The following is an 11,218-nucleotide window of genomic DNA, read 5'->3' as shown; positions in this document are numbered from 1 at the left end:
CGCTGAAGGACGGTGTAGCCAGCTGGGTCTTGTCGTCACAGGATATGAGGCTCAGCGCAGGCATTGCAACAACAGATTGGAGAGACGAGTGTAGTGATGTTCATTGCCTAGGTTGTTGCAGGCAGAGTGCCTGCTGGAGGACGCTTGCAAGCAGAGGACTGTGCTGGGAGAACAAAAGCAACATCGTAGTGTTGGGGGCAGAGGGTTGGGAGAGATGGTAGAGGTAGAGGTAAAGAAGTGACAAGGACAAGTGCGTCATTATATGCTCTCAATCTTCAGTCCTTGATTACGTAATCACAGATAATTTATATCATAAAGTATCACATTTAAAATATTATTATTATAAATGCTCTGTTGACTGATGAGAATAAATGTACATGTATTTTGGCTAGTATTTGAGATACTTATGAGTTTATTATAAACAGCTGTTCAGCCAATTATTTACTTTATAAGAGTATAATCACTCTGACTTATATATTACAAGAGTAATGTAATACTTCCACTGTAATATAACAAAAGTCGAACTCTTATAAAACACTTGCAAGAGTAATAGAGAACTGTTATAAACTTTATTAGTAATTGGCTACTGTTGTATTTAAATTATATACAATTTTAACATATTACAATAAAAGTTAAGTACTTGTGTCTCACATATAATATTGTAGTAATACTGGTAGTAACATTACTTGCTTCAAAAAACAATCGTAGTATAATACAATTCTTGTATAAGTATTACATTTATATACAGTTGTTACATTTCAATTACAAGCAAAGTATAATTGTAATTTTGAATTGTAATTAATATATAAGTACATTATAATATTATATTTGCTATTATTAATTACATTTGTTGCGACTTTTTCGTGATGTCAGTACGGTCTATTCTCATGCTCTTTTAGGTGTCCGCTTTTGAGCATTGGATTCCTCCTAATGCAGTCGTAGCCGGAACTGATCCCGAACTTGGTGAAGGCGCATTGTCTGTTGTATATGTTGCTAGAGCTACACTAGAGGTATGTACATAAGAGTGGATATTAATATCACGCATTTCTAACTGTATGTAATCGATATAGAATGGAGGAACATGTAATACATTACATGACGTATCTTTCTTACATCTAACAAATGCTGCCATTATTTTATAGACCGTGGTGAGGCAAACTATAACCAGGCCTGGATACCTCATGAAGACAAAGTGACACAGGTATACTGCTTATATCTACTTTTAAATTGGAATCGATCTCAGTGTTATTGTATCAGTTGAAGAAGGACTACGAGGTATTTACATGCCCTGACCCGGATAGGAGACTGAAATGGGTTGAGGTAGACGGGGAGTTTACTCTCGATATCTTGCATTACCCACCTATTCTGTAAGCCCATACTTAGAATGTTCCATGATAACTAAAGCTGACTAGAATATAACATTGATCTGTGCACAGTGGAGGAAAGGATAAAGATGGTAAAACCTTGTATATTGTGAAAGCCGAGTTTGACGGCGGAATACATTGTGGTTATACCTCTGAAGGAGAGATTGGTGAGACAACACCCAGTATGAAACAATACCTTCTGACCAGAGACTTTGTTTCAGGTACTGTTGTGCACGGTGAAAAAGTGAAGCAAGTGGACCATTATTCTGTGCTTTATCCTTATCTTCTCGGGTGACAAATGTCAACAAGAGGAGTCTAGGCGATTAAATTTGAATGGATTTGAATGAAGATGACATACGTACTGGTGCTTGTCATTTTGCAAAACTTGTCACGCTAGTGAATTTGTTACCAGTAGAAAAATAAGAGCTTAAATTGAGATGCGCGTGTAAACAGCAGGATTTTTGCTTGGAGAAGATTACAGATTTTTTTCCCGCAGACGCTAGCATTCATCCTTCTATTGTACCATTCAAAGCTCATCTTGGTCATTACAAAGAAACTTCAAGAAGTGTCTAATGCCTTCTTTTTTCGCCTCCTGTCTGTTCTACAGCAGTGCTGGACGTATTTCGCATTCGCAGTTGACTCTCATACCGTCGTTCAATAGCACGCGCCACGGGGTACGTGGTCGCACTGAACGCACAGCTGAGCTCAAACCCAATATCACCGCCGAACGCAGGGTCACCAACTATAAATTTAATATTAGTAAGACTCCGGGAGAAAAGGCATAGAATCGAATCGAAACGCTTACTTTTCCTTCCGAGAACACCGACATACCTTGCAAAATAGAAGGCAGGCATCAGATTGGAAGTGTGTTACAGGAATAATGATGGCATGTTACTCACCATTCTGTGGCCATCCCGAGTACAGCACCCATGACTCCACACGCAGATGCAAACGCAGCTGCACATCCGAGTGGCAAATGCTCGGGCTTATCATAATCATCAGGATTATAATTCGCCCATCGACCTTTCCGAAAGATCAAATGCTCTTCAATAAGAATCGCAGAGAAGATTGCAAGCCAATACGAGAGAAGAACCAGTAGTGTGTCAAGCCACGCTTCGAAGTGCGATGCACCAACAATTGCAAGGACCTGTTGAACAGTAAGTCGCTATGTTATGTACGACCGTAAAAAGGGAGACTCACAACGTATATCACCGTCCCAATAAGGACAAGAAAAACCCGTGGAATACGTTGGACTTGGGTCCCAAGAACCTGGAAAGTAAGCGCGAAAGAATACATATTCGGGATGCTAACAAAGGAGACGTAGATGTCTGCTCAATTATAATTGTTACCGAATCAGAAATCGACGCACTTATTCCCAACAATAGACAACGCTAGCAGCACCTGCAAGAACCTCCCAAACCCTCCTGCAGGAGAAAGCGTAGCTGCCAGCAATGCACCAACTCCTCCTTCTGCAAAACGTGCCTGCCAGTCTTGTCGAGCAACCGTTGCAGTCGCAGCACCAAGGCATTCAATCAAAATACACGGCAAGTTCAATCCAGCGTATGTTAACCAAAATACGGCGTTCGCGTTTACGTCCTCAGGCAAATTCACAGTATAGTCTGCAGCGAGACTAGACCATCCGAGGCCAAATCCAACAATAGCCGCACCAAAACTAAGCACGCTACCTGCTTCAACAGGGCCCGAACCAGCAAACGAACCAGAGTCCATATACTTTGCAGATAAACCAAGAGAGATGAGGAAGATAATCGCGATGGGTATCCATGAATAACGTTCGTACAGGTGGACGTAGCGGTAACCAAATAGCGCAAATATAGCCGTGAGAATGGCTATAATGACTATCGATGCTGCTTCTGGAATTTGATGCGAGTCAGATACGGCTCGCAGAGCCTGTCCGCCGACGATGGAGTTGATAGTCGACCAGCCAATACAGGCGATAATATTTAGAATAACGGGAAAGAACGCAACTTGTTGCAAGTCAGCACTGCAGAACGAGAATGAGTGACATGGTACTCACAGTAGTACCCAAAGGAGAACCGCGTAATAGTCATCTGTCGCAAACCAAGTCTAGGCCCAAAAACCGCAAAGTATGCAACAGGCAGTGTTGAGAGCAAGTTGAAAAACAAGATCGTCAGACAAGCCTCCTTCAACCCAAGCTCGAATACGCTTATACCAAGAGTGCCCAAGGAATACGTCGAGATAGTCGAGTTGGCTGCTAACCACATTGTCGCCGCATCGAGAAGGTCGGCGATTGTGCGCGCTGAGCGATCTTCGGGATAGACGCGCTCGATACCGCGAACTTCGACACCAAATTTGTCTACATAAAGGACTGCTCTCCAAAGTTTGGCAAGAGGTCCAGTGTGAGGAACCCTGATACCTTGGGCGCCCAAATTGGCCTCTTTCACTTCAATGGCAGCATGAGCGGAGCCCTTCTCGGAATCATCAAGCGTCTTGTCCATGTGCGCTGTCGAGGGCATGGCTATCGCCTCCTACAGCACTACCGTTGTTGTAGGCGTGCAAGAAAGGATAACCGGGGCGACACGGAAGGAAGCATAAAAAAGAATTGACTCTAAGTGTTTGAGTGATAAGCAGAGGTGGTGCACATGCATAAATGATAAGCTCTCACACCGGAACCCGTTCTTCCCTACGCTTATCATTCTGCTCGTGCCTGGCAATTCTATTCTATTTATACCAATCAGCCAGTTAGGATCCATGTCTTCTCCTTGTTATTTGTGTAGTTGCGACCATCTCGCATATTTATTCTCTGCTGAACGATAACCAGCAGGAGCCGCAGTTAGTCAGCCACGATAACCTCATTGATGAGCTGTATACCGCCACTTCTTGAGCTATATTGTCATTGCACGCACTGCAACTCATGGAAGCTAACAGAGCTATTTTTGCTAGTAAACACGAGTAGACTCGTCAACGAGAAGGAGGAGGTAAACAGGATACAGAACTTAGGAAGCTTACGGTGGATGCTGTTCTGGTTCAGATGAATTTCTCACGGCTTGTCGTCGGAAATTACAATAACCGATGCCGAACGCTACTCGTACTCTATCACTCAATCTTAAGGTCACATTTGCCCCCTAGTGCTACTAGTACTATCTGACATCATCTGTATAGGTCGCTTGCAGACACCTGGTGCATTGTACTTAGCACATACGTTCAACATTCATAATTAAGTACAGAAGCATTCTGCAATCAAATTGTATCCCCAGTATCGATTGCATAGTCCCACACAGAAGTACAACCCATGTCAACATTAGCTGACTGTACAATGCATGGAAGCACTCGACACAAAAAGGACACTCTGATACCAGCAGAGTCCATGTGCACCTCCGTTCTCAGCATTCAGAGGCAATGAAGTGCTTAGCGACGAATAGAACCTTCCTGCAATCAGTCAGTCACCAGATACATGTACCTTGATAAATTTTTGGCCCTCTGGAAATTTGAAAGACCGTCCTCGTCGGTCTAACTATAGGTGAACCGATCTAGGCAATGCTCTTCGCGGTCAAGTGGCTAAGCGTACTGTGCAGCTCCTGAGACAGCTCACGCCAAACAGCGAGACTGGCTTCAGACCTCTAAAGCTGTCTGATTCTGTGTGGAACTTGTCAGTGTCTATTCACTACTGAAAGAAAAATTAGTCCAGTTGAAGAAACAATAAGAATTACCTGGTAGTATTTGGCTAACAGGGTTGTATCTGTTGGAGCGATCAACGAGGATGAACCACAAGGTACAACGGACACTATCCTATCTCCCTTAGTCACAGAAAAACATTTTTAACATGGAAAACTAACTGCGAGAAAATCGAGTATCTACTGCATGGTAATATGGCGTACGGTCGTTACCTTTTTGTCGGAATTCTCAATGATAGACAATGGATTATCTCCTTTGTTTGCCCCAATGTACTTGTATACGTCATTGCCAAACTTGCACATTTGCACGCACGGGAGGCATACATATCCTGCAACGGACTGTATCGAAGCACGCGTTCAGACCACTTACAGCCAGCTTTATGGTCTCCAACAAGCTGTCTTAGAAAGATAAATATCCCATTATGAGTATTAGTCAGCCTATTAAAGTGAATTAGAGGCCCAGCAGGAATCAATTAGGCTGCCGTACCATGTCTCGTCCAGACCTCTATCTGTCGGGAACGACGATATCCCCTGGATTCGAGAACGCACGGGAGGGCATTGATATTCCAGTTGCAAATGGACTAGTTAAGCCCGGTAAGTCTCAGTCTACTTCTCCACTTACATTGACTAATGTCCGCTAAACGACAGGGACGGGTGGCATATCGACGTTCACCTACAGGACAACTAATTGGAACGACAATACGATGTGGATTCTGAAAGGCACTACCTCCTTTGGCACGCAGCTCGTCGCCAGGAATGATCACGGAGGGCATTATAGCATCGAGCCGGTTAGCGAAATGACGCTTACAGCTTACACGACACAACTACAACATCTCAATTCGAGAGCAGAGAAATACTTGTCGAGTACCCAGGGTCGGACTGGGGGGCTCGCGCTTCCGAAGCAATCAAGAAATAAGGACAAGGCAACTCGCTTTATCTTCAACGCGCTGGCTTCTGTCGTCCATGAAAATATACCCGTCCCCAAGATCTCCGACTGGGATGACAGCGACTACACCTACCTCGCGGTCCTGGCTCAATCTCTTGAGGACGGCAGCCTCCCACTGTCTGATCTGGTTTGGGATCCGGAAGATGTGTTGAAGAAGGAGAAGGTATTCACCGCTGCCGCTGTGGCGGCGTACATGGAAAAGGAAGAGACGGCCAGACTAGGAATGGGAGACGAGGATGACGAGTCTGATCTAGCGAACGACCACGCACTCCTGCGTACGGTACTGGAATTCGACGACGCGAGAAACCCACTTGCCGAGAAATATGCCTGAATTAATATAATGTAATTGGAAAATTCGGCTGGGCTGGTTTAAGAGAAAATTTTTGTAAATGAATTCATGTAGACTTGGGATAAAATGTACGCACCGCATCGTTGATTTTAATTTACTTGTCTGAAGAAAAAGTAAGAAGCACAGGCTCGGTTTCAGACACACTTTTAATCTTTATAAGCTTCACATTTAAAGCAAGCAAACCCTTCGATGCGCTACTGTGTCTGTTTGAGCCACCTTGGGGGTCCAATAGATGAACGAGCCATGTATGACAGTTAGGACGTAAGCGTATTTGTAAGTGTATTTGGTTTACTTTGGCGGTGGCACGTGACATTATTTCATCCACGTAAGGAAAGCCGATTGATTGATGCCGTGTGGACGCCTTGTAGATTCGGATTGTTGACAACTCGAGTCTTGACCTCCTCTCGTCCTGCATATACAAATCATCCCCAAGGGTCCACGAGTAAATGGCATCTGCTATCGGTAGTCATCCCATGACTCCGTCAATGAAGTTGAATAGACCGTCATTTCGGCCTTCCACCGTTGATCGGCTATGAATGCAATGTAATCGAAGCTCTTAGCGAAATGACCGATCTCATTACGCGATCGCTTAAATTCTGTGTTTTGCTTGGCTGCTTCGTTAATTTTCTCCACCAAAAGAACTGGCACTGCGTTGACCACTCTCTGAGTTTCTCGACCAGGACCCTGTACTCGTCAACCAATTGGAACGCTTATACTGGTGATGTTTATGTATTGTCGTTTTCAGTTCTTTGGCTTGAGGAAGAGGATATATGCATGTCCACCTTTCTCCGACAAACGGGCAGGATATCTTTAGCCCAGATGAGAAGAACACGTACTAGGATTCGAAGTATTCAGTCCGTGTGCCTCTTCGTCATCTATAGCTATCCTTCTTACTTAGCACATAGATAATGATGAGACGGCGTCTTGCTTTGCTGAGTTTGCAACCCGTCTCGCTCTCTTCTTATCTATCATTACGAGTTCTAGCGCTTAGATGGATGATCAGCCTAGATTTCGCATAGCTATCTGGTACATCTTGCTCTAACGTCTCTCAGATACTGTTTGCTTAACCTTTCTCACTTAGTGGAGGAGGAATCGGTGGGCTATCTCTCGCCGTCATTATTGGCAAGCACTGCAAGGATGTCAAGATCGATTTGTTTGAAGCATTGCCTCAGTTCACCGAAATCGGCGCAGGCATTTCAGTATGGAAGCGGACATGGTTCATCATGAAGGAGCTCGGTCTCGATGAGACTCTGGGTAAAATGGCAGTAGAGCCACCCGTCGATGAGATAAGTAAGTCGCAACAGTCCACGCATCCGACTGTATACTGACATTCCCGAAGAACCCAGTCTTTGTTTCAGGAAAAGCGACCAAGAAACAGAAGGCTTCAATTTCGTTCGCATGATGACACCTTGTAAGCGGTAATTTGGTTATAACAATCCAGACACTCAGTATGTGCGATCGGAGTAGATGGATCGATTACCCTCCATCGTGCCGACATGTTGAAAGTCCTCATGGACAATTTACCCCCGCCCTCGATGTTTCACGCACACTTCAACAAACGGCTTGCATCTTATTCGACAAAGAGCAACTCTGTGATTCTCCACTTTACGGATGGTTCGTCATTCGAGTCGGATATGTTGGTAGGAGCGGATGGAATCAAGTCCGCAACGCGCATGAAAATGTACATATCATTGGTGGATCGAGCAGAGGAAGAAGACCGGAAAACTCAGTTGAAGCGCTTCGTGCAGGCAGAATGGTCGGGAACGTACGGCTATCGTGCGCTAGTGGAAACGAACAAGTTATTGCAAGCGGTGCCTGGTCATCAGGCTGCCTCAGTTCCAATGATGGTGCGTTGTTCATATTCGTGAATAAGATCAATTAATGAATTGCGAAGTAGTATTGCGGAAAGGACAAAGTTCGTTGATTCATTATATACTCACGGTCCTCGACCTCATCATTCTCGTAAAGCATGTTATATCCTATCCGATATCTCAAGGAAGGCTCGTGAATATTGTCGCTTTCATTACGGTTCCCGGTGGAGAGGGAAAGCAATTCGACGGACCTGCCGTAGTCGACGTGACGAAGCAAGAGATGTTGGACCAATACAAGGGGTGGGAGCCCGAGATCCATTCTCTCCTTAATGTACGTACTTAAGGCCCTCTCGAATTTCTCGAACTCGGACTGTGCTAAGGACATTCGATGTGCATGAAGTGTTCCGAGAAGGTACAGCGATGGGCAATTAGCCAGATACGTGGCTTACCAACATACGTGGATGGCCTAATCGCAATACTGGGAGACGCGGTGGGTATTTCCGTGTATCAGCTCAAGTTTAATCGTTACGAACATATCGTGCAGGCACACGCCATGACGACTCACCTTGGCGCAGGAGCAGGCCAAGCCATTGAGGTGATCCGTGCTTACCGTGATGACATCGCTCGATACTAAACACCTCGACCTCTTAGGATTCGTTCATTCTCGGACAACTCCTTGCACAACCAGGCGTGAACCAGTCAAATCTCGCTTCAGTATTGCGCATATACGACGCCGTCCGTAGACCTCTCGGAAACCATTTCGTTGAGCGCTCACATACCTCCGGATTCTTTTACGAGTTTAATAACCTTCCTGAGGGCATCGACGGAGCGCTCATTCGTGCAGGCTATGACGTAGAGTTGGAAAAATTAGCGCAAGTAATATATAAGAAATGGGAGGTTCAATGGAGTTCGCTTCCAAACGTTGAGTGGAAAGAAGCGAAACGGAGGCTTAAAGAGGCGTTTGAGACATCTGGTCGAAATGCTTCAAAGCTATAAGTAGCTATATAATTAAGAAGAATGTCTTGTCAAATAGTATGATGTGTATATATGTTACATGGTCCTGATTCCTGAGACCGTCACTGGAAATGTTGCAATAGTCGGATAAATAGTAAATTTGCCACTTGTGTAATAGTCAGACAGCTGATTCATTCTGCTGCTGACAGGCTTAAGGTACCTAAATAAGCAGTGGAATCTCCGAAGACAACACGACGTTATACATGACTTATCCTTCGATCCTTATGAATCTCGATCATACCAGAATTCCGATCAATATTCATCTACAGAAACCGACTGAGGTTTTATAGTCATACTAAGCCAAATTCAGTCGTCAACTTTTCAATGTTCCTTCTAGCCTTAACTTTTTGTCCTTAATTTTTAGTGCTCATTTTATCAAGCGCTCACCTCTTCACAGGAAGCGTTGCTTCCACTTGTTGAGAGGGAATTTCCGCATTGCACACCGTATCTGATGAAACGAATTACTGTAAGACATGGCTAGGCTGGAAAGAGAACTTCCATTCCAGACATGCTTGAATATTTTCTACAAGCTGAGCATTACTTCCTAAGAACTCTTTCATGCATCTTCATTAGCTTGCAGTTTTGAGCCACATATTCCGTCTCTGAATACACTACAGTCCAAAATGATTTTGATATCCTTGACAGAAAAATTGAAGACACTGTTGACTCAAATGAATTCCTGTTTTGAACTGTACCTCTAGGATTCGTCATTGTTGGATCTATACTATGAAATTGACGCCCTGGCAGATAAGTACATTATAATATCATACGTCAATGAAGCAGAAGGTATTTCAGGGGGTGTTCTAAACTTCTAAACAAATTAAACGCTATTTCTTGGATTATCATCCAATCACATACAGCATCTGTGAAACTATTAAATCCAATTACCAAAGTTCATGTGATTGATCACACATTGTCAGCTACATGAGATCGGTTCATTACCTATTTACTGTTGTTTTCATAAATATTGTCACACATGCGATTTGTGATTTTCGTCACACTAAGTACACTCAAATACAAAATCTACCATAACTCAACTAATACTTAACCAAATTACATGATCTAAGTTGTAAAAATTATACTTTTGAAGTATCTTTCATATTCCAGAAAAAATGAAGTAAAATGAGCAAAAATTGAGTAAGATACAACACAATATGTGAGTTTTCCCTATATTTCATGTATATGTATAGTTGCTAAAGTCCAGTCCTGGTCTGGTCTGGGTGTACTTCACCTGGACTCAGGACTGGACCAAAATTGCAGTCTGGGAGTGTCCCAGACTGTGGACTGGACCTATGTGGACAGTTACTGGACTGGACCCAAGTTCTAGTCTGGTTTTGGACTGTCCATGACTAGACTTGAGAGAACAATTTGAGAGGCATCAGCACATTATTTTTTGTATCTAAGTACATAGATAATATAACTAATTATGAAGCCCCTTGTAATAAGTCTTTAAGATTTCTATGGATTCAAATGTTTCAGGCAGTAAGCAGTTTTGCCTTTTAGTATTAACAAGTCCTGTCTTAAAGGACAGCAATCCAGAGGAAATATTTAAATATATGCTCAGGCCTGATCTGGCTTTGTATATCAAATGTACTCATTTGCTACCAGTTTTTACAACTCCCAGCTCTGAATACATTGTACAAACAAAGATCACAATGTACAAAATCCTTACAATCATCCAGAACAGTCATAGCTTCTCTGTTAAAGGTTTGCAAGTTCACAATACTGCTCCCAGCACTAGAGAAATGTTAGACAAGAAGGAAATCAAAGTTGTAATCAAAGAGACTGAAAAGTAAAATGGATGTCAGAATATGTACTACAAATAATTCTATACTACAAACAATCACACAAAACATTCAAGTCCAGAGTCCAGTCTGAGTCTGGACTGGTTTATTAGTCTAGGAAATTTCTCAATTTGATGGACACAGGACTGGACCCCCCTTGGACCTATGAGGACTGGACTGTAGAGGACCAGTCCTCAGGTCCAGTCCTGTGTCCAGACTGAGTCTGCTGGGTCTGGGACCAGACATTAGCAACTATATGTATATGAGTTTTCCTGGCCCTAAAACTGATTGTACAAT

General features: G+C 43.4%; 4 protein-coding genes across 4 annotated transcripts; 3 read left to right on the top strand and 1 right to left on the bottom strand.

The window, feature by feature from the left end:
* Positions 1–866: 866 nt before the first annotated feature.
* On the top strand, positions 867–1,659 carry FOMMEDRAFT_160266 (uncharacterized protein; the record flags this gene model as incomplete). Its single annotated transcript, XM_007270048.1, has 7 exons — positions 867–872; positions 900–1,010; positions 1,071–1,083; positions 1,143–1,201; positions 1,258–1,367; positions 1,437–1,531; positions 1,586–1,659. 7 exons carry the CDS (start codon positions 867–869, stop codon positions 1,657–1,659), a joined length of 468 nt encoding a protein of 155 aa, XP_007270110.1.
* Positions 1,660–1,849: 190 nt separating this feature from the next.
* FOMMEDRAFT_22878 (uncharacterized protein) lies at positions 1,850–4,041 on the bottom strand. The gene is made up of 7 exons (XM_007269774.1): positions 4,009–4,041; positions 3,400–3,951; positions 2,734–3,349; positions 2,565–2,670; positions 2,264–2,511; positions 2,170–2,195; positions 1,850–2,106 (listed from the first exon to the last, which is right to left on the bottom strand). The coding sequence occupies exons 2-7, from the start codon at positions 3,857–3,859 to the stop codon at positions 1,934–1,936; spliced, it is 1,629 nt and encodes a 542-aa protein (XP_007269836.1). The 5' UTR covers positions 3,860–3,951; positions 4,009–4,041; the 3' UTR covers positions 1,850–1,933.
* Positions 4,042–5,505: 1,464 nt separating this feature from the next.
* Positions 5,506–6,294, top strand: FOMMEDRAFT_93112 (uncharacterized protein; the record flags this gene model as incomplete). The annotated part of the gene is made up of 2 exons (XM_007269865.1): positions 5,506–5,611; positions 5,738–6,294. 2 exons carry the CDS (start codon positions 5,506–5,508, stop codon positions 6,292–6,294), a joined length of 663 nt encoding a protein of 220 aa, XP_007269927.1.
* A 530-nt stretch (positions 6,295–6,824) lies between these two features.
* On the top strand, positions 6,825–9,119 carry FOMMEDRAFT_112872 (FAD/NAD-binding domain-containing protein; the record flags this gene model as incomplete). Its single annotated transcript, XM_007270047.1, has 10 exons — positions 6,825–7,166; positions 7,218–7,338; positions 7,394–7,602; positions 7,652–7,723; positions 7,780–8,159; positions 8,210–8,227; positions 8,281–8,454; positions 8,524–8,613; positions 8,668–8,718; positions 8,775–9,119. The coding sequence occupies exons 2-10, from the start codon at positions 7,304–7,306 to the stop codon at positions 9,117–9,119; spliced, it is 1,374 nt and encodes a 457-aa protein (XP_007270109.1). The 5' UTR covers positions 6,825–7,166; positions 7,218–7,303.
* Positions 9,120–11,218: the final 2,099 nt, after the last annotated feature.

Source organism: Fomitiporia mediterranea (genome assembly GCF_000271605.1).
Source record: "Fomitiporia mediterranea MF3/22 unplaced genomic scaffold FOMMEscaffold_11, whole genome shotgun sequence".
In the NCBI taxonomy this organism is placed as follows: Eukaryota; Fungi; Basidiomycota; class Agaricomycetes; order Hymenochaetales; family Hymenochaetaceae; genus Fomitiporia; species Fomitiporia mediterranea.
The sequence above is the reverse complement of the archived record's forward strand: the minus strand, read 5'-3'. Positions and strand labels throughout refer to the sequence as shown.